Source organism: Bos grunniens, chromosome 7 (assembly GCF_055505025.1).
Source record: "Bos grunniens cultivar Pamir isolate PY7600 chromosome 7, Bosgru_T2T1.0, whole genome shotgun sequence".
In the NCBI taxonomy this organism is placed as follows: Eukaryota; Metazoa; Chordata; class Mammalia; order Artiodactyla; family Bovidae; genus Bos; species Bos grunniens.
Window position 1 is genome coordinate 57,432,552 of NC_141171.1, and position 23,705 is coordinate 57,456,256.

At 47.2% G+C, this 23,705-nt stretch overlaps 1 protein-coding gene across 1 annotated transcript; it reads left to right on the forward strand.

Annotated features, from left to right (window-relative positions):
• The first annotated feature begins 21,603 nt into the window (after positions 1-21,603).
• On the forward strand, positions 21,604-23,392 carry POU4F3 (POU class 4 homeobox 3). The gene is made up of 2 exons (XM_086413673.1): positions 21,604-21,995; positions 22,311-23,392. Exons 1-2 carry the CDS (start codon positions 21,876-21,878, stop codon positions 23,205-23,207), a joined length of 1,017 nt encoding a protein of 338 aa, XP_086269799.1. The 5' UTR covers positions 21,604-21,875; the 3' UTR covers positions 23,208-23,392.
• Positions 23,393-23,705: the final 313 nt, after the last annotated feature.

Below are 23,705 nucleotides of genomic sequence, written 5' to 3' on the forward strand. Positions count from 1 at the left end.
CAGGTAAGGTGGTCTGATATCCCCATCTCTTTAAGAATTTTCCACAGTTTGTTTTGATCCACACAGTTAAAGGCTTTGGCATAGTCAATAAAGCAGAAGTAGATGTTCTTCTGGAACGCTCTTGCTTTATCGATGATCCAGTGGATGTTGGCAATTTGATCTCTGGTTCCTCTGCCTTTTCTGAATCCAGCTTGAATATCTGGAAGTTCAACATGCTGTTGAAGCCTCACTTGCAAAATTTTGAGAATTACTCTGCTGGCATGTGGGATGAGTGCAATTGTGTGGTACTTTGAACATTCTTTGGCATTGCCTTTCTTTGGGATTGGAATGAAAACTGACATTTTCCAGTCCTGTGGCCACTGCTGAGTTTTCCAAATTTGCTGGCATCTTGAGTGCAGCGTTTTCACGGCATCATCTTTTAGGACTTGAAAGAGCTCAGCTGGAATTCCATTGCCTCCACTAGTTTTGTAGTGATGCTTCCTAAGGCCCACCTGACTTTGGACTCCAGGATGTCTGGCTCTAGGTGAGTGATCACACCATTGTAGTTATCTGGGTCATTAAGATCATTTTTGTACAGTTCTTCTGTGTACTCTTGCCACCTCTTCTTAATATCTTCTGCTTCTGTTAGGTCCTTACCATTTGTGTCCTTTATTGTGCCCATCTTTGCATGAAATGTTCCCTTGGTATCTCTAATTTTCTTGAAGAGGTCTCTAGTCTTTCCCATTCTATGGTTTTCCTCTATTTCTTTGCATTGATCACTGAGGAAGGCTTTCTAATCTCTCCTTGCTATTCTTTGGAACTCTGCATTCAAATGGGTATATCTTTCCATGTCTCCTTTGCCTTTTGCTTCTCTTCTTTTCTCAGCTATTTGTAAGGCCTCCTCAGACAACCATTTTGCCTTTTTGCATTTGTTTTCCTTGGAGATGGTCTTGATCACTGCCTCCTGTACAATGTCACGAACTTCTGTTCATAGTTCTTCAGGCACTCTGTCAGATCTAATCCCTTGAATTTGTTTGTGTATAATCATAAGGGATTTGATTTAAGTCATACCTGAAAGATCTAGTGGTTTTCCCTACTTTTTTCAATTTAGGTCTGAATTTGGCAACAAGGAGTTCATGATCTGAGCCACAGTCAGCTCCTCATCTTGTTTTTGCTGACTGTATAGAGCTTCTCCATCTTTGGCTGCAAAGAATATGATCAATCTGATTTTGGTGTTGACCATCTGGTGATGTCCATGTCTGTTGTGTTTTTGAAAGAGGGTGTTTTCTATGATCAGTGCGTTCTCTTGGCAAAACTCTGTTAGTCTTTGCCCTGCTTCATTTTGTACTCCAAGGCCAAACTTGCCTGTTACTCCAGGTATTTCTTGACTTCCTACTTTCACATTCCAGTCCCCTACAATGAAATGGACCTTTTTTTTTTTTTTTTTTGGTGTTAGTTCTAGCAGGTCTTGTAGGTCTTCATAGAACTGTTCAACTTCAGCTTCTTTGGCATTAGTGGTTGGGTCATAGACTTGGATTACAATGGTTTGCCTTGGAAACGGAAAGAGACCATTCTAGCATTTTTGAGATTGCACCCAAGTACTGCATTTCAGACTCTTCTGTTGACTATGAGGGCTACTCCATTTCTTCTAAGGGATTCTTGCCCACAGTAGTAGATAAAATGGTCATCTGAATTCTCTGGTGCTCTTCTCCTACTTTGAAGGTTACTTGACATCAAAAAGACCAGCCTTGTGCAAGGGCTTTCCGTAGTATGGACAGAACAGAAAGCCAAAATTAAATCTATAAAAATAGGAAATATTCTGCCTGCTTCCCTTCTATCCTCCCCAATTAAAGCCTAATTATTTGTGTACAGTATGAACCTACAATGTAATTATAAATATATGGTGATAAATACTTTCTCATATTTTTTTTTCATTCAATTCCTACTAGCAAACCTGAGAGGAAGATAGAGCAGAGCATACATCACCATCCTATTCAGTGGTCCCCAATCTTTTTGGCACCAGGGACTGGTCTCATGGATGACAATTTTTCTATGGACCACAGAGGAGGGGGATGGTTTCCGGATGATTCAAGCACATTATATCTATTATGCACTTTATTTCTGTTATTATTACATCAGCTCAGGTTATCCGGCATTAGATCCTGCAAGTTGGGGACCCCTGCTATAGATAATCTATAGTTCTATAGATTAGGAAAACAGAGAGAAAGCAACTAACTTGCCTAAGATACACAGTTGTTTTTAGAAATAAAACCAGAGTCTCTACCTAGAGTCTTCTAGTGCCTTTTCACTGCACCAGAGAAGCAAACGTGCAGCAGCTGTCTCACTTGTCACTTGTCACAGACATCACTAATCAACCGTCAGATTCTCTCCAACCAGCTGAGTGTGTGCTCAGAGTCATTCTCATCACAGTACTCTGACAAGCATCACCAGCTGAGTATAAATGACACAGGAATATAGCAAACTTATTGGCCATTCCTGGGCCAGACTATCTGGCCTTCATTGTTCATCTCATTAGCTAATTCACTTGGCATATCAAAACTGGAGGGAAGATCTTTCCTTAGAAACCTTAGGCCAGGACCTATTTCCAGTGGGTATGTGGTCAACATTGATCGTGTGCTCTTCTGGGCCAAAATCCTGAGCATTTTCATATCCCATAACCTGAAACGGAACCTGACGCAGATAGACATTGAGCCATGCTTTGATGGATGGACAGATGGATTTACCAATTGAGTAGGCCCATAGAAACAGGCCCAGGGTGGGAAAGAGCCTCTACTGCTGATGGTTTTATAGACTTTTACTTCGGATGATGGCTTGACGCCTTTGTGTCTCCTAGGATTGGGCTGTCAATCTGGAAAGCACTTTCCACCTTCCAAACACTATTTATTTCCATTTATCAGAGGTTATTATTGGACACTGTGATGCTGAGGTAGCAAATTAGTTAGGGCTTTTAGTTCTGGGTCCGTGATAAGGATTTGGGGGAAATGTGTTCGGCCAGGGGAGGGCAGGATCATGGTCTCTCTATTACTCTGGCCTGATGACAGCTGTAGCACTCTGCTGAATGATCGATAACTGGCTGCCAGTCCAGTTACTCCTAGATGGCTATTTAAGGACTGTCACAGAGACCCACCTCGGACTCAGAAGGCAATGTTCTGATCAAGGAAGTTCCTTGTTTCTCCTATTCCAGCATTGACCTCGGTCTCAGAGCCCAGGGACGTGTGCAAGTTGAGGGGTCCCTTCCAAGGGGTACCCCTGAAAGCCATTTACAATGGGGGTGAGATTGGGCCATTCCCATGCACTTAGTCATTGATCAGGGTGCTGTCTTCTGGCGCCTTGGCTCTGGTATTGTTGATGAGAACTTGAGGTTCCAGTTACTTCTGCCTTCCCTGGATTGCTTTCCCTTCTAGTTGCCTCCTTCCCAAATAAAGATAAAGGAAATTCTCAAGAGGTCCAGACAGTCATCAGAGAATCTTAGTTTACAAGAACAGTTGCTTTTCCAAGGACTGGTTTTCTAAAACTTGCCTTTCTTTTCTTTACTTACATTGTGTTTTATATACAGGATCTCTGGGAAGAACTTATAGGACCCAGGAAATTTTTTGACCTAATAACCATTTTTATGGGCTTAGAGTTTATTTACTCTGTAATATGTGCTAGAATTGATATCACATATGTATTTCCATTTCCTATACTCTCTTGGAGAATAGACGTTACCATCTCTTCTGTGGTAATGAGAACTAATAAAAAATATTTTGTGCAGACTTCAGTTAACTTTATGTTTTTAAACTGAAATAGTTCAAAAATATGAAAAGGCATAGAGAATAAAATTAACCCATGTATCTATCCTTAGAAATAAAATATCATAAATACACTTAGAAATAAAATAAAAGAAATAAAATATCATAAATACACTTCAATCTCCCCAGTGATATTCTTTACTCCAACCTTCACCCCTATCCCCAAGGGATTCACTACACTGATTTGGTGTTTTTCATTCCCATGCATGCCATTATGCTATATGTTTGTATCGATAGACAATAATATTTTGCATGCTTTATAAATGGCATCAAACCAAATGTTTCTTTCTGGGAATGGATTTACTGAACTTGTCAACATATATGTGAGAATTTTTCCCCAATTAGTACACAAAATTAAAGTTAATTTTTGACATAAAGTGATGGATTTTTTAGGACTGATTTGAAAGTCAGGGAAGATTTCTCTAATCCCCAGACCAGAGCAGCTCTCCCTGTTACAGACTCTCATCACACTGCTTTTCTCTGTAATGTTTCATTGCAATGCCTTTCATTATTTTTGTTTAATGATTAAACATAAGTCGTTATGGACTGCTGTCATGTCTGTCTTCCCTGCTAGAAGGTCAGCTCCCTGAGGTTAGGGACCGTGTATCTCTTGCTCACAGCCACACTCACTGAGTGAATGAAACAGCCATGTTGGTTGGTTCAGAATGAACCTCAGCCATCAAACTCTTGTAACAGCTGCACTTTGCATGAAAAATTCACATCAACCCAAATCAGGGCCTTCTCAGGTGCTCACAGCTGTGAGAAGAAAGGAATTCCATTGAACCTTGTGACCAAGTGATACTCAAGTGCAGAGGGAAAGTGGTTTGCCTTGTTGTGGAGTCTCTTTGCGTGCCTCCAGCAAACACTTGGCACCAGGCTTGGGAGGGTCCACTCCATTGGCACTGCTGCTGCTGGTAAGTCGCTTCAGTCGTGTCCGACTCTGTGAGACCCCATAGACGGCAGCCCACCAGGCTCCCCCGTCCCTGGGGTTCTCCAGGCAAGAACACTGGAGTGGGTTGCCATTTCCTTCTCCAACGCATGAAAGCGAAAAGTGAAGTCGCTCAGTCGTGTCCGACTCTTAGCGACCCCGTGGACTGCAGCCCACCAGGCTCCCCTGTCCCTGGGATTCTCCAGGCAAGAACACTGGAGTGGGTTGCCATTTCCTTCTCCAATGCATGAAAGTGAAAAGTGAAAGTGAAGTCGCTCAGTCGTGCCCGACTCTTAGCGACCCCACGGACTGCAGCCTACCAGGCTCCTCCATCCATGGGATTTTCCAGGCAAGAGTACTGGAGTGGGATGCCGTTGCCTTCTCCACCATTGTCACTACTTGTCATTAACATTTCCACAGCATTAAAGGTAGTTATTTCCAAAGGAGTGATCAGTATGAGCCAGGCAAGTCTCCCTTAATCCTCATTTGGCCCCCATTATTACCTCTGAGAAAATGGAGGCTCCTTGAGACCTTACAGCTGATAAAGGTGAAGCCTGGCCTCACCAGAGTGTGTCTCACTCTGAAGCCTGAGCAACCTGCAACCCAGGGCCCGCTTCAAGGGTGTGTAACCTGAGCGGTTGTCCAAGGCTCTTGTTTGGAAAGGCCCTGTGCTTGGTTTAATGCTCTGCAGTGGCCATCTTGACATTACTCATATTTTTAGAACAAGAGGATCCACATTCTTGGTTTTCACTGGTCCCCCAAAATTATGTAATTGGTCCTGTCTACACCACATGAGGCCCTGGAACAATGCAGTGGATAGGGGGAGCGTCCTAATTTTTTTATAATCCTGCATCAACCCCTATATGAGCTAAAGCCAGAATCACAAGCTCCTTTCCTTACAATCCTGGTATTCAAATCTGATTTTGTTTTTCTTCTGCACTGTGCAGCTTTCCTGATCAGGGATTGAACCCAGGCCCTCAGCAGTGGGAGCCTGGCATCCTAACCACTGGACTGCCAGGGAATTCCCCGTAAGTCCTTTTTAAATTTTTCTTTCTGATTACAAAAGTTACACAGAAAGATACTTGGAGTAGCAGTTGAGAGGATTATATTTTTATCTATAGTAGAACAACTTTTTATAGGGAGAAAGTTAATTATGTTGCATGTATAGATCTTATATAAACTTTTGTATCCTCCTTATACATTTCCCTGTCCTTAACAATGATTTTTAGACCCAGTCTCATATGGATGCCTGAAGAGGAAAAAATCCAAGACTTTGTAGCACCCAGGGGATTTTTTTAAATTATGCTCATAGTCTATTCTTGCTCAATTATATTTGAAATAAGCATCTATGACTTTTAACTAAAATATTAACAATGTGTATTGTGAAATATTCTTACTCTTCCTGGTAAATATTACTCTCATTTGGAAAAAGGTAACTTTGCTTACGTCTTTAAAAACTTTTTTTTAATTGAAATATAGTTGATTTACAATATCGTGTTAGTTTCAGATGTACAGCAAAGTGTTTCAATTATACATATATATATTCTTCTTAGTCTCTTCCATTATAGACTATTACAAAACTATGAGTATAGTTCCCTGTGCTATACAGTAGGTCCTTGATGCTAATCTATTTTATATATAGTAGTGTGTATACTTTAATTCCCAAACTCATAGTTTATCCTTCCCTCCCTTTCCCCTTCGGTAGCTGTAGGTTTGTTTTCTATGTCTGTGAGTCTATTTATGTTTTCTCAGCCGTAACAAAGAATGAAATAATACCATTTGCAGCAACATGGATGGACCTAGAGATTATCACAGTAAGTGAAGTTAGCCAGACAGAGAAAGTCAAATATCATATGATATAGCTTACATGTGGAATCTAAAAAAATGATGCAAATGAACTTAGCTTCTGTCTTGTACATTGTCTCTAAATCCAGCTCATCTACCCTCAGCCCCCGTCCTGTTTCTGAAGCTGAAACTAGCCCCAGTGGCGTTTACCACTTGATCTCTTGTTCTGGTGATCCCTAGGCACTTTCTTGCCATGAAAAGACTCATATTGTGGAGGTTGCAGTGTTGTGAGCTGGTCAGGTAACTTCTGTTACTTAGCAACTTTCTCCTGCTTTGTTAAGTTGGGCTGTTCAATCTCCTTAATGAATAAGAGCATCAGGCCAGGTAATTGATGCCTGGACGTTTAGCTCATGAATAATTGACTGTCTGGGTAATCCTAGATACATTTCCTCGATCAGATTGTACAATGGAACAGTCATGTCATAGCCAGTGTTGAGTTTTTTTGTTTTTTTTTGTCCTAATCGGTTTTATGATGTCAGAAATCTGCTTTCTTGACCCAAAGGCTCAGGTGAACAACGGAAGCAGTGATCCTCCCAAGGCTGGGACCTGCTTCCTCCTTCCTGTGCAAGAGCTCGGCATTTCCCCTGGAGTTTGGGCTGTGATCCTCCCAAGGCTGGGACCTGCTTCCTCCTTCCTGTGCAAGAGCTCGGCATTTCCCCTGGAGTTTGGGCTGAGGATAGTTTCAGTCCCTCTTGTTTATCTTTTCAGGTATCTTTTCCCACATACATCGGGGAGGCAATGTGGTCTAAAGGGGAGGAGGGAATGGGAATTGGATTTCCTAGGCAATGCCAATCACTTACTCCTCACCTTTAGGCCAAGCCTAGCTTGTTTGACTTATTTATTCATTTATGTACTCATCCAACACACATTTTGAGCACCTCCCATGCGTCAGGCACTGGACAGTCCATGAAAAACAAAGCTGACCTTGTCTGCTTTCACTGAGCTTACATTCCAGTGAAAGTACATGAGTGATAAACAGGTAAACAAATAAGGGAGCGAGTCATTTTCAGATAATTGGAGAGCTAGGTTGAAAAGTACAAATGTAAAGGCATAAAAACGTGACCAGTAAAGGGAAGGAGATGGAGGGAAATAATTGTGATTGGATGGTCAGGGAAAGTCAGGGAAGTTCTCTCTGAGGAGGGGACATCTGAGCTAAGAACTGAATAACAAGGACCTAGCCAAGTAACGAAATGGGGAAAGAGGGGCTTCCCTGTTGGCTCATTGGTTAAAAAAAAAAGAAAAAGAAAAAAACCCGCCTACCAATGTAGGAGACACAGAGTCAATCCCTGATCCGGGAAGACTCCACATGCTGTGGAGCAACTAAGCCCATGCACCAGAACTATTGAGCCTGTGCCCTAGAACCCGTAATCGGCGACAAGGGGAGCCACTGCAGGGAGAAGCTTGTGCACTGCGCCTATTAATAGAGAGCAGCCCCTACTCTCCGCAACTAGAGAAAAGCCTGTGCGGCATCAAAGACCCAGCACAGCCAAAAATAAGTAAATAATCATATTTTAAAAAGAAAGAAATGGGGCAAGATAATTCTAGATAGAGGATCATGAAGGCAGAGGTTTAGAGATGGGAATGGGTTTAGCATGTCTGAGGGACACAAAGAAAGGCCATGGGGCTACAGCAGAATGATGGGGAGCAAAGTATGAGGTGAGGTTGATGCCCCCCACCTTTGATATCTTTCAAGATCACAAAAAACTGTGTGGCCTCCCCTTAGATATGAGAGCCTGAATGAGGGATATGGATGAAGCTAACTTTTTCAAAATACATACCTTACTGGTGGTGCAGACTGAGTCATCTTCATCTATATAATCAGGTGCCATCAAAACTCACATCAGGTTAATTCATTTATTCTGCATATATCTACTGAGCATGTGTTTGTGACACTAGGTGTAGAGAAGGGACTAAAGCCACATCCCTGCCCTCATCAAGCATATTCTATTTGAAAAATTGACAATAAAATAATAAAAAGTAATCATATCTTATGTAAAATATAGAGGATAATGAACTCTATGTGCTGTGTTGTGCTGTGCTTAGTCGCTCAGTTGTGTCCAACTCTTCACAACCCCACAGACAGTAGCCCACCAGGCTCCTCTGTCCATGGGGATTCTCCAGGCAAGAATACTGGCGTGGGTTGCCATGCCCTCCTCCAGAGGATCTTCCCAACCCAGGGACTGAACCCAGGCCACCCACATTGCCGGTGGATTCTTTACCATCTGAACCACCAGGGAAGCCCAAGAATACTAGAGTGGGTAGCCTATCCCTTCTCCAGAGGAACTTCCTGACCCAGGAATTGAACAGGGGTCTCCTGCATTGCAGGTGGATTCTTTACCAGCTGAGCTACCCGATGAGTGCTACGGAGGGAAGCCTGATGAATGCTATGGAGACAAATAAAGCCAGGAGGGGCAGAGGAAATGAGGGGGGAACAAGATGGTCGAAATGTTAAGTAGATACATCAGGGAAGGCTTCACTGAGTAGAGGACAGTTGAGCTGCCTCCTGAAGGGAGTGTGAGCCTTGTGACTGTCCAAAGAGGAGCATGCCAGACAGAGGAGGCAGCAAGAGTACCCCCCTTTTTCTGGACAACCTCCCTGCCTCCAGCCTCCCTCTACCCTGGGTTGTGTCCCCTTTTATAAGACATTTATCAATATGTATCACTCTCCTCCTTCAAACCTTCCACTGTACTTGGAGAAAAGCACACATTTCTAAGCACGGTTTACAACATCCTATTTAACCCCTTTACTTCTCCAAACTCCTCTCCCTTTCCTCCCTCTCATTCATTGGCTCTGGCCACAGTAGCCTCCTTCCTGGTCTTTGGACGTGCACACTCATCCCCAGCTTACTGCTCTCTCTGCCTAGAAACTCTCCCCAGAGCTTTTCATATAACTGGTTCCTTCTTTTCATTAAGGTCTTAGCAACTCAGAAAAGGCTTCCATGACTCCCCAAATCCTCTGCCCATTCCCTATCACATGGCCACTTCCCACTCATAGTCGTTATCAAAGTCTCAACTATCTGGAAGACCTACCACTTATTCACAAAGGATGTAGTCATTTCCTACTGCACTGAATCTGGCCAATTATGTATAATATGCTCTTTGGAGAATAAGCAGGTTATAAATGTGAAATGAAATGTAACAGAGGACCCACCTACTCTATCGTGAGACTTACAGACCTTTAGAATATGACATTCACTTTCAGATCCTTCTATTTACCACCAGACCTGCTTTTAAATTTTAAAAGACCCCATTTGCATGCAAAAATCTCTACGCCGCTGCTCAGGAAGTAGGACACAAGAGCAGAAGAAATGGATGAACTGCCATTTTCAGAGGGAAAAAAAACCTCTGAAAAAACAGTAGAAATGAGCTTCCAGGTTACCTGTATTTCTTTGTGTGTGTGTGTGTGTGTGAGTGTGTATGTGTGTGTGTGTGTGTGTGTGTGTGTGTGTGTGTGTGTGCATGCCCAGTCATGTCCTACTATTTGCAACCCCATGGGCTGTAGACAATCAGCCTCCTCTGTGCATGGAATTTTCCAGGCAAGAATAATGGAGTGAGTTGCCTTTTCCTACTCCAGGGGATCTTCCGAACCCAGGGACTGAACCCTCAGCTCTGGCATCTCTTGCGTCTCCTGCAGCTCCTGCATCGCAGGCAGATTCTTTACCGGCTGACCCACCAGTGATATTTCTAACCTACTAGAACTCGGATGTTAAACCAATTCATAAGGTCAGACCTTCCTTGTTTTGTTATATTGAAAAACTAAGAAATAAAATGTTATAGATAAATATACACAGGAAGAAGTGGAAGGGGATAGTATTTGCTTATAGTGTTTTGCATTGTTTGTAAAATTATGAATTTTAGCAAAGAGAAAGCAGCCATCTGTAAAACCCTTCTGGACTAATATACTAAAATATGTCAATGGCAAGATCAAATTATGTTGAAAGCTGAGGTAACCTTTGACCCCAGTTCAGAAGACATGGGCCTTGGAAGACAAGGTCTCCACCACCACCACCTCTAGCATCAACATCACTCCCCTTCTAAATCTCATAGGTGAATCTACTTGGTGAAGATACTCTCGATGCCCTAGGATGGCAACCCTTTCAATTGTGCTGTGTTTAGAGCCACAGGACAAGCAAAAAAAAAAAAAAATCACAGACACATATTTATCCTCCAGCTTAAATTTAATGGTGGAGTAAATAGATGACTGTGTGAGTTTCTTTTAAGTCCACCTTTGGGGGGTACATTATCAGAGCATGGGACATTAGAGAGATTTCAAAAGGGAGTCAGACAGTTTGTCCTCAGTAAAGAAGGCCACCCTTGGTCTCACAAGGAAAAGAAAAGAGGGTGTTTAGATGGAGAAGGTTCTATCTGTCCCACCTTTGGACAGAAAGCTGTTCAACATGGCGCTACTGGAAGGAACCCAAATGGAGGAAGAGGGCACAGGGACTGTTCTTTGTTCCCCAGGCTGTCCACTCTCAGCCACTAGATAAGCACACCTTCCCCAGTCCCAAAGATTCAACCTTGAGTGAGTCATCACTGTTATTTCCACTTTGGTGGATTTTTCTTTTCGAATTCAGGAGATCCATCAATTATTTAGGGCTCTAGGCTAAACTAGGGTGGTGACACCTCTGTAAGTTTTGTATGGTGTTTCTGAAGGGAAACCATCTGGCTCTCCTTAACTTGTTCATCCCTGGGCTTCTCTCCCGGCTTGTAAGGTGTGGCAGCCACAGAGAGAGCCAAAACCATCAATATTTCAGGGCCTTAATTAAAGTAAGTCGAGAGCCTCGGGCCTCTCGCAACTGGCTTCCTTTTCCAGAACAAGTGCCTGGTGTCCTTGAGCTGGGGGGCACACACAGGGAAATGGGAGTCTGGCTAAAGCTGGGGAGGGGGAGCGAGGGATCCCAAGATTTCATTCGCCAGGACCTTCCGGACTTATAAGCCCTCCAGAAAGCTGCAGTCTATCCCCTGGCGCTGGCCCCAGGGCAGGAAAGAGGGAAGGGGGCTGAACCTTTGAGCTCTTTTTGGACAGTCCTGAAAAGAGATTAGACATCAGGTGGCCAGGAACTGTAGCCCAACTTGAAGTTGCATTTGCCAGTCTAAAATGAAATAGCTCCTGGTCCCAGTCTCAAAACAGGTCTCAAAAACAGGGGATGTGGCCGGGGGTTGTTATTTGGAGCACGTCTTTTTACAGTTGCCGCCTTGCCCCCTCCCACTTGGTCCCCAAGTGCCAAGGCCTGAGTCGCCATCCAGCCCTGAAGGCAGGAGAGCCGGGAGCCCTGCGATTTATACATCTATTAATTACCTCCAGCATGGAAGAACTGCCTATAAATACAGTGGCACTTTAGATAAAACTTTCATGCAGCTATTTAGATCCTTTAAAATATAAATGATTTCCTCTAAATTTTTTATCATAAATCAGGGCATGGAGCTAGGCGACAAGACGCCGATTTCCCCCCTGATGGGAGCAAAGCCTTCACTTATTTTCCCTCTTTTTCTTTTCTACCTTTCTTTTCCTTCTCCTTTTTTTTTCTTTTTTAATTTACAGAGGCTGGTTAATGGCTCCATTTCTCTTTGCTGTGTCCAGGACTTAAAGTAAACAAGTGACAGAAAGTATCAACCCATTTTCTTGGAGAGTCTAGTGTGCGCAGGAAAGCTTGTGGTTTCTGGGCAGCAGACCTGAGTTCAAATCCTATTCCTGTCCTGCCACTTACTCCTGTGTGACCTCGAGGAACACACTTAACTTCTCTGACTGAGCCTCAGGGTTCCCCTCTGAGAAACAGGGGTAAAATTAGTACCTGCTTCTTAAAGAGGGTGGCTGTGGGGACTAAGTGACATAATGCACAGAACCAGGCTGAGTAAGAAACACTGAACTGTGCACTGATAGACAAATTACTTCATCTCTCTGAGCCAGTTTCCTTACGGAGAAAGAAAAGGGAGAGGGATGATGCTTTTTTCTAGGGAGTATTTTGAAGACTGAATAAGATAACAGTAGACGCCAAGCTACTTGAAGCAGTGACCATGTATCCCTTGTTTATCATCATATCTCCAGGCCTGGCACATTCTAGGCACAGCTGGTAGGTGCTCAGCAAGCATGTGGTGGATACAGAAAGCTATGGAGGCCCCTGCTTTGCTTACAGAGCACATGGAGAACCATCAGAATGTGGTTTCTATTCATGGCGATGGATTTAGCCTCTACACTTTCTCCAAGATCTACACTTACAACCTTGACACATCTACACTGAAAAGGCCTAACTTCAGCCCCAGTACTCTTGCCTAGAAAATTCCATGGATGGAGGAGCCTGGTGGGTTACAGTCCATGGGGTCACAAAGAGTCAGACACGACTGAGCAACTTCACTTGATCACTTGTTTCAGCCCTGACCCTCTTGTAGTGAGAAGGCCCAGAGCCCTAGAGTGACTTGTCCAGGGTCATGCAGCAGGTTAGTTATATATTCACGTTCGAATACACATCTCCTGTACCCTGTCCACCACCCCTTGCCTCTTCACAGCCAAGCTGGTTGGGTAAGAGAAATGGCCTAATCCTTTGGCATTGGAAGAGATGACAACCAACCAGGCCATGGGGGAATTGACTTTATGACTTTGAACTCTGAGTTACCTATGAACTGGAAAAGAGGAAGGCAAATCCAGTCCTCATGTGCAAGGACCATGTGTTTACTTTTTATTTATATATTTTTTGCTGTGCTAGGTCTTCATTGCTGCATGTAGACTTTCTCTAGTTGCAGTGAGCCAGGGCTACTCTCTAGTTGTGGTGTGTGGGCTTCTCACTGTAGTGGCTTCTTTTGTTGCAAAGCACAGGCTTTAGGTGTGTGGGCTTCAGTAGTTGTGGCACACAGACTTAGTTGCCCCATGGCATGTGGGATCTTCCTGGACCAGGGTTGAACCTGTGTCCTCTACTGGCAGGCACTTAACCACTGGACCACCAGGAAAGTCCCCATGTGTTTACTGAGTCCAGGTTCCTAAGGACAAACAGAGCTGGCCATGCTGCTCACAACACATGTGACAGTGTCTGGAGCTCAAAAAAGAAGACAAAGGGGAACTACACTGGGTATGGGGGGTGGGGAGTGGTGGAGATTTCCCTAGGGAATGGCACCTCAGATGCAAACCATTGACCCAGATTCCCCATAAAGCCACGGATTAAACCTAGAAAACTTGGAATCTCTTTCCTCCACTCTGGATCACTGCACCCAATTCCTAAACAACCAGAAGTAGACCTCAAATCCTATCACTGTCCTGCTTCAATGCTCGGGTGGCTCCCCACTCTCCCTGGAGCAAAACCCAACCTTGCTGTAAAATCCAGCAGCTGCTATTTGTTTCTGCCATCCTCCATGTCCCTCCTCAGTTTTCCACCCCACCCCCCACCAGCCTTCCTGCTCTTCCCTGAATGCCCCCAACTTGCTCCCACTTCAGGACCTTCACATACACTGTTCCCTATTATCTTCTATTTTCTCCTTCAGGTCTTGATTCAAAGGCTACTCCTCCCCTTTCTGTCCTTGCATTTTCTGTTCCATCACCCTGGTTTATTTTCTCTGTAGCAGCTCTCACTACTGAAGGCTTTCTTTATTTATTGCTCATCTTCTGCTGAAGCATCAGCTGGTGGTGGGTAGGGGTGGTAGGGGTCGTAAATGAAAGCTGGGGACTGTTTCCTTTGCAGCTGAATTCCTGTCTCCTAACGTAGTGGCTGCCACATAGTAGGCACTCAATAAATGTATCCAAAAGAATGCATGATGGAGAAGGGCTCTTGGGGATCCCTTGGCTTGGTCCACTCATTTTTCAGATAAGGAAACTGAGGCCCTGCCTGGAGTCTGACAGCCAGCGCTTTGGCTGCAGTGTGGACCCCAGGGGCAAGGGAGGGCTCCAGGCGCGTGCTGGTCCCTCAAGGAGGGGCTGCTCGGCCCCAGGCTCCTGAGTCCCTCTGGGCATCTCGGATCGTCTGAGTCCGCACAGACAATGCGAGGTGAGCGGCCGACAGGTGAGTCCGCAGCAGCTGCGCAGGCGGCGGGTACATGTGAGAACTTTGTGAAAGGAGATGAGAGAAAGAGAGAGGCAGGCGAGGCGGGCGGCTGCGAACACCTGGCCAGGCAGCCCCGCCAGCTGCCTCCCCGCGATGGCATCTTGAGTTCGGGCCACCCTCTCGGGGCCATCTCCCATTCCATCCCTTTTGTCTCTCCCCAACTCTGGAGGGTAGAGCTTGGCCAGAGATGGAGGTGGGAGGGGGTAGCTGCTGTCTTTTCTCTTTGGCCTCAGCGGAAGCATGCCTGGAGCAGGGCCAGACTCTGAGCCTCTGGAAGCAAGGCCTTCTGAGAAAGAAGTGAAGGCCAGCTCACCCCACTCCCTCAACCCCTGGGCTGGGGTGGTGCCAGCCCAGTATGTTAGTCAACTTTCAGCATGGGCTTGGGAGTCAGACACCTGAGTTCCTGTCCCTACTCTGCCATGCTTAACTGGCTTTAGGCAACTCAATCGCTCTGAGCTTCAGTTTTCTCATCTGTAATATAGAGATAATGACATCAGCCTCACAGGCTTGATGTGGGGATTCAGTGTACAATACTTCTAAAGCACTTAGCCAACAGCCTGGCACACAAGGAACCTCTTGTGTGGTTCCTCTTGTCACCATCATAACAGGCCAGAGGCCTGGAGAGGATGTTATCCATGCATTCATTCATTCAACACAAATCATTATATTAAGATCCTGCGTGGTGCCTTGTACCTGTAAACACAGTGACAAATAAGATTCATCTTCAAAGAAGTCCCAGGGTCCTTCAAGAAGCAGAGACCATAAAACATCATGTTCTTCCCAAGATATAATAGAAGAAGATGCAAAAGACTGAAAGAAGGAACACTCTCTGTTGGAATCTTGGTCAAACTTAATTATGTCAGGGCTTTAACACCATCCTCATCAGATAACAAGTGTCCAGAGCAAGTTTTTTGAGTTGACGGTCCCAGAACATCTGTATGCAAATCATGAATGTCTATTAAAAAGCACCTTAGTCCTTGTAGTCAAATCTCTGCGTGTGGTCTTAGGATGCTGTATTTTAAGAGGTCGCAGATGATTCCTACTCACAGTAAAGCTGAAAACTAGTGACCAGCAGGGAAAATGCCTCCCTTGCCCTTCCCAGCATTCCTCTTGGGCTAGTCCTTCCAGAGAACATAGTGCTTTGTGTCCTGACTTAGAGTTACATGTAGCAGTTCTAGTGCCCCACTGACTCTAAGCCCCCCAGCAGTGCGCTCTATACCTGCAAAACCTATCACAAGGCCCAGCTGTCAGCAGGTATTATTATTATTTTTAAACTTTATTATTGGCATATAATTGCTTTACAGTGTTGTGTTAGTTTCTGCCATACAACAATGTGAATCAACTATTAATATATGTATACATATATTCCCTTCCTCTTGAGCCTCCTTCCCCACACTGAGCTGAGTTCCCTGTGCTATTTAGCAGCTTCCCACTATCTGTGCATTTACACATGGCTGTGTATATATGTCAGTGCTCCTCTCCCCATTCATCCCACCTTCCCCATCCTTGCCCCCACGCCCCCACTGTGTCCACGTGTCCCTTCTCTACATCTGCATCTCTATTCCTGCCTTGTAAATAGGTTCATCTGTACCTTTTTCTAGATTCAATATGTATTCAGCAAGTATTTGGAAATGATTGTACAATGAAGGAATGCCCCCATTTATGCCCCCCATTTGTGTAAATGGCCATGTGGTCCTTCCTTGGCCCTCAGACAGGTTTTGTTTAGTCCATACATGATGTTTGACTGTGTGAGTACTTTAACTGTAATTTAACGCCATGAGGGTGAGAGTGGGGACATGTGCTCTCCAGTTTACCATAGTCCCAATTCTCCCTTTTATCAGATCAGATCAGTCGCTCAGTCGTGTCCGACTCTTTGCGACCCCATGAATCGCAGCACCCTAGGCCTCCCTGTCCATCACCAACTCCCAAAGTTCACTCAAACTCACGTCCATCGAGTTAGTGATGCCATCCAGCCATCTCATCCTCTGTCATCCCCTGCTCCTGCCCCCAATCCCTCCCAGCATCAGAGTCTTTTCCAATGAGTCAACTCTTCGCATGAGGTGGCCAAAGTACTGGAGTTTCAGCTTGAGCATCATTCCTTCCAAAGAAATCCCAGGGCTGATCTCCTTCAGAATGGACTGGTTGGATCTCCTTGCAGTCCCAGGGACTCTCAAGAGTCTTCTCCAACACCACAGTTTAAAGGCATCAATTCTTCGGCACTCAGCCTTCTTCACAGTCCAACTCTCACATCCATACATGACCACAGGAAAAATCATAGCCTTGACTAGACAGACCTTTGTTGGCAAGGTAATGTCTCTGCTTTTTAGGTTGGTCATAACTTTCCTTCCAAGGAGTAAACGTCTTTTAATTTCATGGCTGCAGTCACCATCTACAGTGATTTTGGAGCCCAGAAAAATAAAGGCTGACACTGTTTCCACTGTTTCCCCATCTATTTCCCATGAAGCGGTGGGACCGGATGCCATGATCTTCGTTTTCTGAATGTTGAGCTTTAAGCCAACTTTTTCACTCTCCACTTTCACTTGCATCAAGAGGCTTTTGAGTTCCTCTTCACTTTCTGCCATAAGGGTGGTGTCATCTGCATATCTGAGGTGATTGAGATTTCTCCCGGCAATCTTGATTCCAGCTTGTGTTTCTTCCAGTCCAGCGTTTCTCATGATGTACTCTGCATATAAGTTAAATAAACAGGGTGACAATATACAGCCTTGACATACTCCTTTTCCTATTTGGAACCAGTCTGTTGTTCCATGTCCAGTTCTAACTGTTGCCTCCTGACCTGCATACAAATTTCTCAAGAGGCAGATCAGGTGGTCTGGTATTCCCATCTCTTTCAGAATTTTCCACAGTTTATTGGGATCCACACAGTCAAAGGCTTTGGCATAGTCAATAAAGCAGAAATAGATGTTTTTCTGGAACTCTGTTGCTTTTTCCATGATCCAGCGGATGTTGGCAATTTGATCTCTGGTTCCTCTGCCTGTTCTAAAACCAGCTTGAACATCAGGAAGTTCACGGTTCACATATTGCTGAAGCCTGGCTTGGAGAATTTTGAGCATTACTTTACTAGCATGTGAGATGAGTGCAATTGTGTGGTAGTTTGAGCATTCTTTGGCATTGCCTTTCTTTGGGATTGGAACGAAAACTGACCTTTTCCAGTCCTGTGGCCAGTTTTCCAAATTTGCTGGCATATTGAGTGCAGCACTTTCACAGCATCATCTTTCAGGATTTGAAATAGCTCAACTGGAATTCTATCACTTCCACTAGCTTTGTTCGTAGTGATGCTTTCTAAGGCCCACTTGACTTCACATTCCAGGATGTCTGGCTCTAGGTCAGTAATCACACCATCGTGATTATCTGGGTCGTGAAGATCTCTTTTGTACAGTTCTTCTGTGTATTCTTGCCATCTCTTCTTAATATCTTCTGCTTCTGTTAGGTCCATACCATTTCTGTCCTTTATCGAGCTCATCTTTGCATGAAATGTTCCTTTGGTAGCTCTGATTTTCTTGAAGAGATCTCTAGTCTTTCCCATTCTGTTGTTTTCCTCTATTTCTTTGCATTGATCGCTGAAGAAGGCTTTCTTATCTCTTCTTGCTATTCTTTGGAACTCTGCATTCAGATGTTTATATCTTTCCTTTTCTCCTTTGCTTTTTGCTTCTCTTCTTTTCATAGCTATTTGTAAGGCCTCCCCAGACAGCCATTTTGCTTTTTTGCGTTTCTTTTCTATGGGAATGGTCTTGATCCCTGTCTCCTGTACAGTGTCACGAACCTCATTCCATAGTTCATCAGGCACTCTATCTATCAGATCTAGGCCCTTAAATCTATTTCTCACTTCCACTGTATAATCATAATCATAATCTCCCTTTTATACACTCAGCTAATTAATTTTATCAGACTTGCCCCTGACAATTTAAATTTGCAAATTCTGTACAGTATAGATGATGTTACTGACTGTGTTCTGGGGCTCTCCTTCCAGTTGCTTTCTAAATGGTCTCTTCCTTCTTCTTGAGTCTGTTGTCTCCAGAGCCTTCTCAGTAAGACTGGTCCCTGAGGATGGGTGTCATCTTACTGCTGGCCGCCTAGAGCTGCTGGTAGACCCTCCTGAAGAGCAGAGTGGGAAAAACCCAGGGAACACAGGTTGCCTGATGCAAGCGTGGCTTTTGATTTGTGATTCTAATGCCTCAGGATGTTGGAGTGGGGGTTGGTGAGCCAAAGGTCTGCACTGGAGGCCTAAGAGGGCTAGTTAGCTTTACTCTTTCTCTGACCTCTGCTTGACCTCGACCCTGGCCAGCATGTCCCAGGCCCCTGGGAAACAAAACAGGGAAGAATGGATGTAGATGGGCTTTTCCCTCCATTTCTGGGGAGGGGATTCCACTTCACAGACAACTAGGGTCTCAGGGCACCATGCTGCTGCTGCTGCTAAGTCGCTTCAGTCGTGTCCGACTCTGTGCGACCCCATAGACGGCAGCCCACCAGGCTCCGCCGTCCCTGGGATTCTCCAGGCAAGAACACTGGAGTGGGTTGCCATTTCCTTCTCCATAAGGCCAGGCAAATTATATATTCTTTTCCCTGGAGGATCCAGTATCCCCAGGTTCCCACTCCCCTTTTCCTTTTGGCTTCTAGTATTGTGCAGAAAACAAGAACAAGTGGTCCTAAATGCTGGTGAGTGATCAAATAATGCTACATTTAGCTACTAAGGAATTGAGAATTCCTGGAGAGAAGCTCCTGACTTGCTCACAATGTGTTGCATTTAAATTAACCAGAACAGTAGTCTTTTGCTTCAGCTGGAAGAGCTTAGCAATGGTCTAGTCCAGCCCTCTCTCCTGGGTAAACTGAGGCCCAGCCAGGGTCACATCCATCCAGTGTTTGAATACTATCCTACGCCTGGTCTTCCCGAGGCCCATGGTTTTTATGTGTACTCTATACTTCAAGAATCCCATCAGCCTTGCTCTGTGTGGCTGAGACAGTCAATTTCTTGTGCATGAGACAGACTATTTCCTGAAGTGGATTTTAGACTGGTGCTTTTGTGAGGGCAGAGATGGTGTCCGATTCGCATCTGTGTCCCAGCCCTCACCATGGAGTGTGGTGCAAAGCAGATGAACAGAGGACAGCAAGGAACCAGTTTGCTCCTGCAGACAAACCATTTTCCACAGAGAACCTAGGCCACTCCTGCTCCCAACAGATTTCTAAGTTGAGGGAGAAAGAAGAAAGGAACAAGCATTCAGTCCATGATTTCAGTGTGCCAAGCATGGTACCAAATGCTTATCTGTGCATTCCCCACAACTATCAGAGGAGGAGAGTAACAGATGAGGAAAGTGCTATATGCAGACTCTAAGGTGGCTCTTGGACTCTCCACCAGCAAGATCCGAGGTTAGAGCCTGCGCCCCAAAGCATCAGGCAGTCAGGAAGTTGACTGAATGCTTTACGTTCTACTCCAGGTGGAAGCGTCTTCACCAGAACCCAGAAGGCAAACAAACAGCAGGGCAACTCCCATTTTAGAGCTCGGCAAACCGAGGCCCAGAAAGGGTTAGTAAAAGGGCGGCACGTGGCTTCTGGGGTTGGAGGACGGGATCCAGGCCAGGAGACAGGCTCCGATTCGGAGATGGCGGATTGGCAGGACCGGAGGTGGGGGAGGCCGGACCTGGCAGCGTTTCCTCTTAGGCTTGGGGGTGGCCCCTTCACCCCACCGCCACCCCCACCCCCACTCCATTAACCTTCTGGGAACCCCGACTCACACCCTGAGGCGCGGCCTCCAGCATCACTGAAAGCCGAAGGCCGCCCCGCGGTGGAGGCGGCGGCGAGGTGGGCTCAGCTGGGCCCACAGGGCTTCTCTCCCAACCCGGAGGGCGGCGCGGGCGGCCGCGGGCCTAGGATTCCCCATGCATTATTCACGCTGTTTACTAGCGCGGGGAAAGGCGAGGAGAGACGGGGAGAAACTAGGGAAGAAGCCGGGAGCAGAGGGGAGGGGGCGGGGCCACACTAACCCCGGGGCGCACGGGAAGGAAACTTCGGGAAGGAAGACAAAGTACCAAGCGGTTAGGAGCCTGGGACGTCAGACGTGGCGCCTGGCACATAGGACGCTGTCAGTAAATACATGTGGAAAACGTATAACGAGCACGGAACAAGTGAGTGAATGGCTCAGCTCCCAACCAGTTGTGTTGCCTTGGGCACAAACCCCACCGACACGCGTGTTCCTCGTCTGTAAAATGGCATCACAGCCCAGCTCTGCAGGGTGTGAAGACACCAGGGGCTAACACGCAAAACTGCCCAGCACATAGTAGGAGCTTAAAAGTGAAAGCTGTTGTTTGGGGAATAGGGCTTGTAAGCGTCATCGGCCCAAGAAAAGTCTGTTCACCCACTCCCAAGGCCGGTGGGCAGTCCTGAACGGTGACCACTCTAAAAAATACAGCTGTCCTTAGGTCCGCTGGTTGGGGAGACGGAGCTGGGGGGCAAATTGTCCTTTCAAGCGAAGGCAAGAAAGCTAAGTGCGGGGAGGAGACCTCAGGCCTCCTGGCCTGGGCAGGCAGTTCATTCCCCACATGCACCGGCGCGGCCGACTGGGAGGTGGAGGTCACTGGGGGCTCCTCCTGGTTGTTTCTCATCCTCCCCGGAGCCCGTCTGGGCGCTTGGAGGCGCCTCTTCGCTGCGCGGCTGGGCCGGACTCTAGTGGACCGCTCGGGCGTGTGGCCAGGAGCGCCCTGGAAATGGGCAGTTTGGCGGCAGCCGGGCCGACAAAGTGAGTGAGTGTGTCTGTGTGTGTGCGCGCGCCCGTGCGCGCGGTGGGTTGGGGTAGGGTCAGCTTCCTGGCCCACGGCTGCCCTTCTGTCTGGCTTGTGCGAGTTGGGACAGGATGGAAAGGTTGGGACTTAGGGGAGAAAAAGTCCGCAAAGAAGAAGTAAGATTCCGGAAGGTCTGCTGGCTGGAGCCGGGCGGGGCGGGGCGGACGCGGGGAGGCCCGGCCCGGCAGGGGTATAAATGCTGGGGCGGGGGCGGCGGGGGCCGGTGCAGAGAGGCGCGCGGAGAGCGGCCGCCTGGCCTCGCCTCCCGGGCCGCCCCTGCGAGTCTCGGGCGCGTGAGCACGCCTGCGCGCGCCCGGGCCCTTCCTGGCAGGCTGCTTGTAAGATGAGTGAAGAAGCAGGTGGGGGAGAGGGGAGGCAGCGAGCGAGAGGGCGAGGGGAGCGCGGGCGCTGAGCGGCGCTCACTTGGAGCGCGGCGAGCCAGCGAGAAGAGCCTGATCCATGTCCCTCGCTGCCTCCCTGCCCGGCGCGCAAAGATGATGGCCATGAACGCCAAGCAGCCTTTCGGCATGCACCCGGTGCTTCAAGAACCCAAATTCTCCAGCCTGCACTCCGGCTCCGAGGCCATGCGCCGAGTCTGTCTCCCAGCCCCGCAGGTACGTAGTGGAGCATAATTACCGCTCTAAGGCACATTTTTTGACAGGCACTTGCTTCATGTTTTTTTCATGTCGCCCAGAACAATCGCCGCTGTCTGAACCCCTCTCCTTGTCTCCCCCGCGCTCTCTCCCGGCGCGCTCTCTCTCTCATTCATGTCTCTGATCCACACGTCTGTTCCAGCAGAGCCTCTGTCTCCGTATTAATTTTTATGACCTGGGCTTTGAGGAGAGGCATCTCGGTTGCCTGAAAATGTGTTTTAATCCTGAGTTGACAGTATTCCCCACTGACCGTGCTGTGCGCCTTCTCGCTTGCAGCTGCAGGGTAATATATTTGGAAGCTTTGATGAGAGCCTGCTGGCACGCGCCGAAGCTCTGGCGGCGGTGGATATCGTCTCCCACGGCAAGAACCATCCGTTCAAGCCCGACGCCACCTACCATACCATGAGCAGCGTGCCCTGCACGTCCACTTCGTCCACCGTGCCCATCTCCCACCCGGCCGCGCTCACCTCGCACCCGCATCACGCCGTGCACCAGGGCCTCGAGGGCGACTTACTAGAGCACATCTCGCCCACGCTGAGCGTGAGCGGCTTGGGCGCCCCCGAGCACTCGGTGATGCCGGCCCAGATCCACCCGCACCACCTGGGCGCCATGGGCCACCTGCATCAAGCCATGGGCATGAGCCACCCACATGCCGTGGCGCCTCACAGCGCTATGCCTGCCTGCCTCAGCGACGTGGAGTCGGACCCGCGAGAGCTCGAGGCCTTCGCTGAGCGCTTCAAGCAGCGGCGCATCAAGCTAGGGGTGACCCAGGCGGACGTGGGTGCGGCCCTGGCCAACCTCAAGATCCCCGGCGTCGGCTCGCTCAGCCAGAGCACCATCTGCAGGTTCGAGTCTCTCACTCTCTCGCACAACAACATGATTGCGCTCAAGCCGGTACTCCAGGCCTGGCTGGAGGAAGCCGAGGCCGCCTATCGAGAGAAAAATAGCAAGCCGGAGCTCTTCAATGGCAGTGAGCGGAAGCGCAAACGCACGTCCATCGCGGCGCCGGAGAAGCGCTCGCTGGAGGCCTACTTTGCGATCCAGCCGCGGCCCTCATCCGAAAAGATCGCGGCCATCGCCGAGAAACTGGACCTTAAAAAGAACGTGGTGAGGGTCTGGTTCTGCAACCAGAGACAGAAACAGAAACGAATGAAGTACTCGGCTGTCCACTGACTGCGACGGGGCACATCGTCCGGGGCCGGGAGAGCTGAGTGTATGTCCCCCTGGAGTTGGGGGGAACGGTATGGGGGCTCCAAGACGTTTCCTGGCAGGTCAGGCTCTCACCCCCGAAGTCACAGACTTTCCCCTTTATCCTAATTAATTGCCTCCCGGCCTTCCCTTTCCCTTCTTTCCTTTCTGTTCCCACCAGAAAAGTTTGGGCGCTAAGAAAAAAATTCAGGAAAGGCAGGCCTGGAGGGACTTGTGCTCTCCGTGGTGCTGAAAATCTCCTTCGCGCCCAGGACTGCGCGACCTCAGGGCAGGAGCCCAAAAGTAAGGGATAGTCAATTAGCCCGACTGCAAGACTCTGGCTTGAAGGCATCAGTTTGCTTAGCGTGATTAGACAAGGGGTGAAGGGATGGGAAGGAAGTGATAAGTAATAATACAAAGTCTAAGTGGGGTACAAACGTACTGGAGATTTATTTAGAGTATATAAAATACACGTATGTTTCC

Bases quoted from the DNA above. Each gene is read 5' to 3' on its own strand.
- POU4F3 (XM_086413673.1), top strand. From the start codon at position 21,876: ATGATGGCCATGAACGCCAAGCAGCCTTTCGGCATGCACCCGGTGCTT. The intron at 21,996-22,310 runs GTACGTAGTGGA...TCTCGCTTGCAG, and splicing joins TCTGTCTCCCAGCCCCGCAG to CTGCAGGGTAATATATTTGG.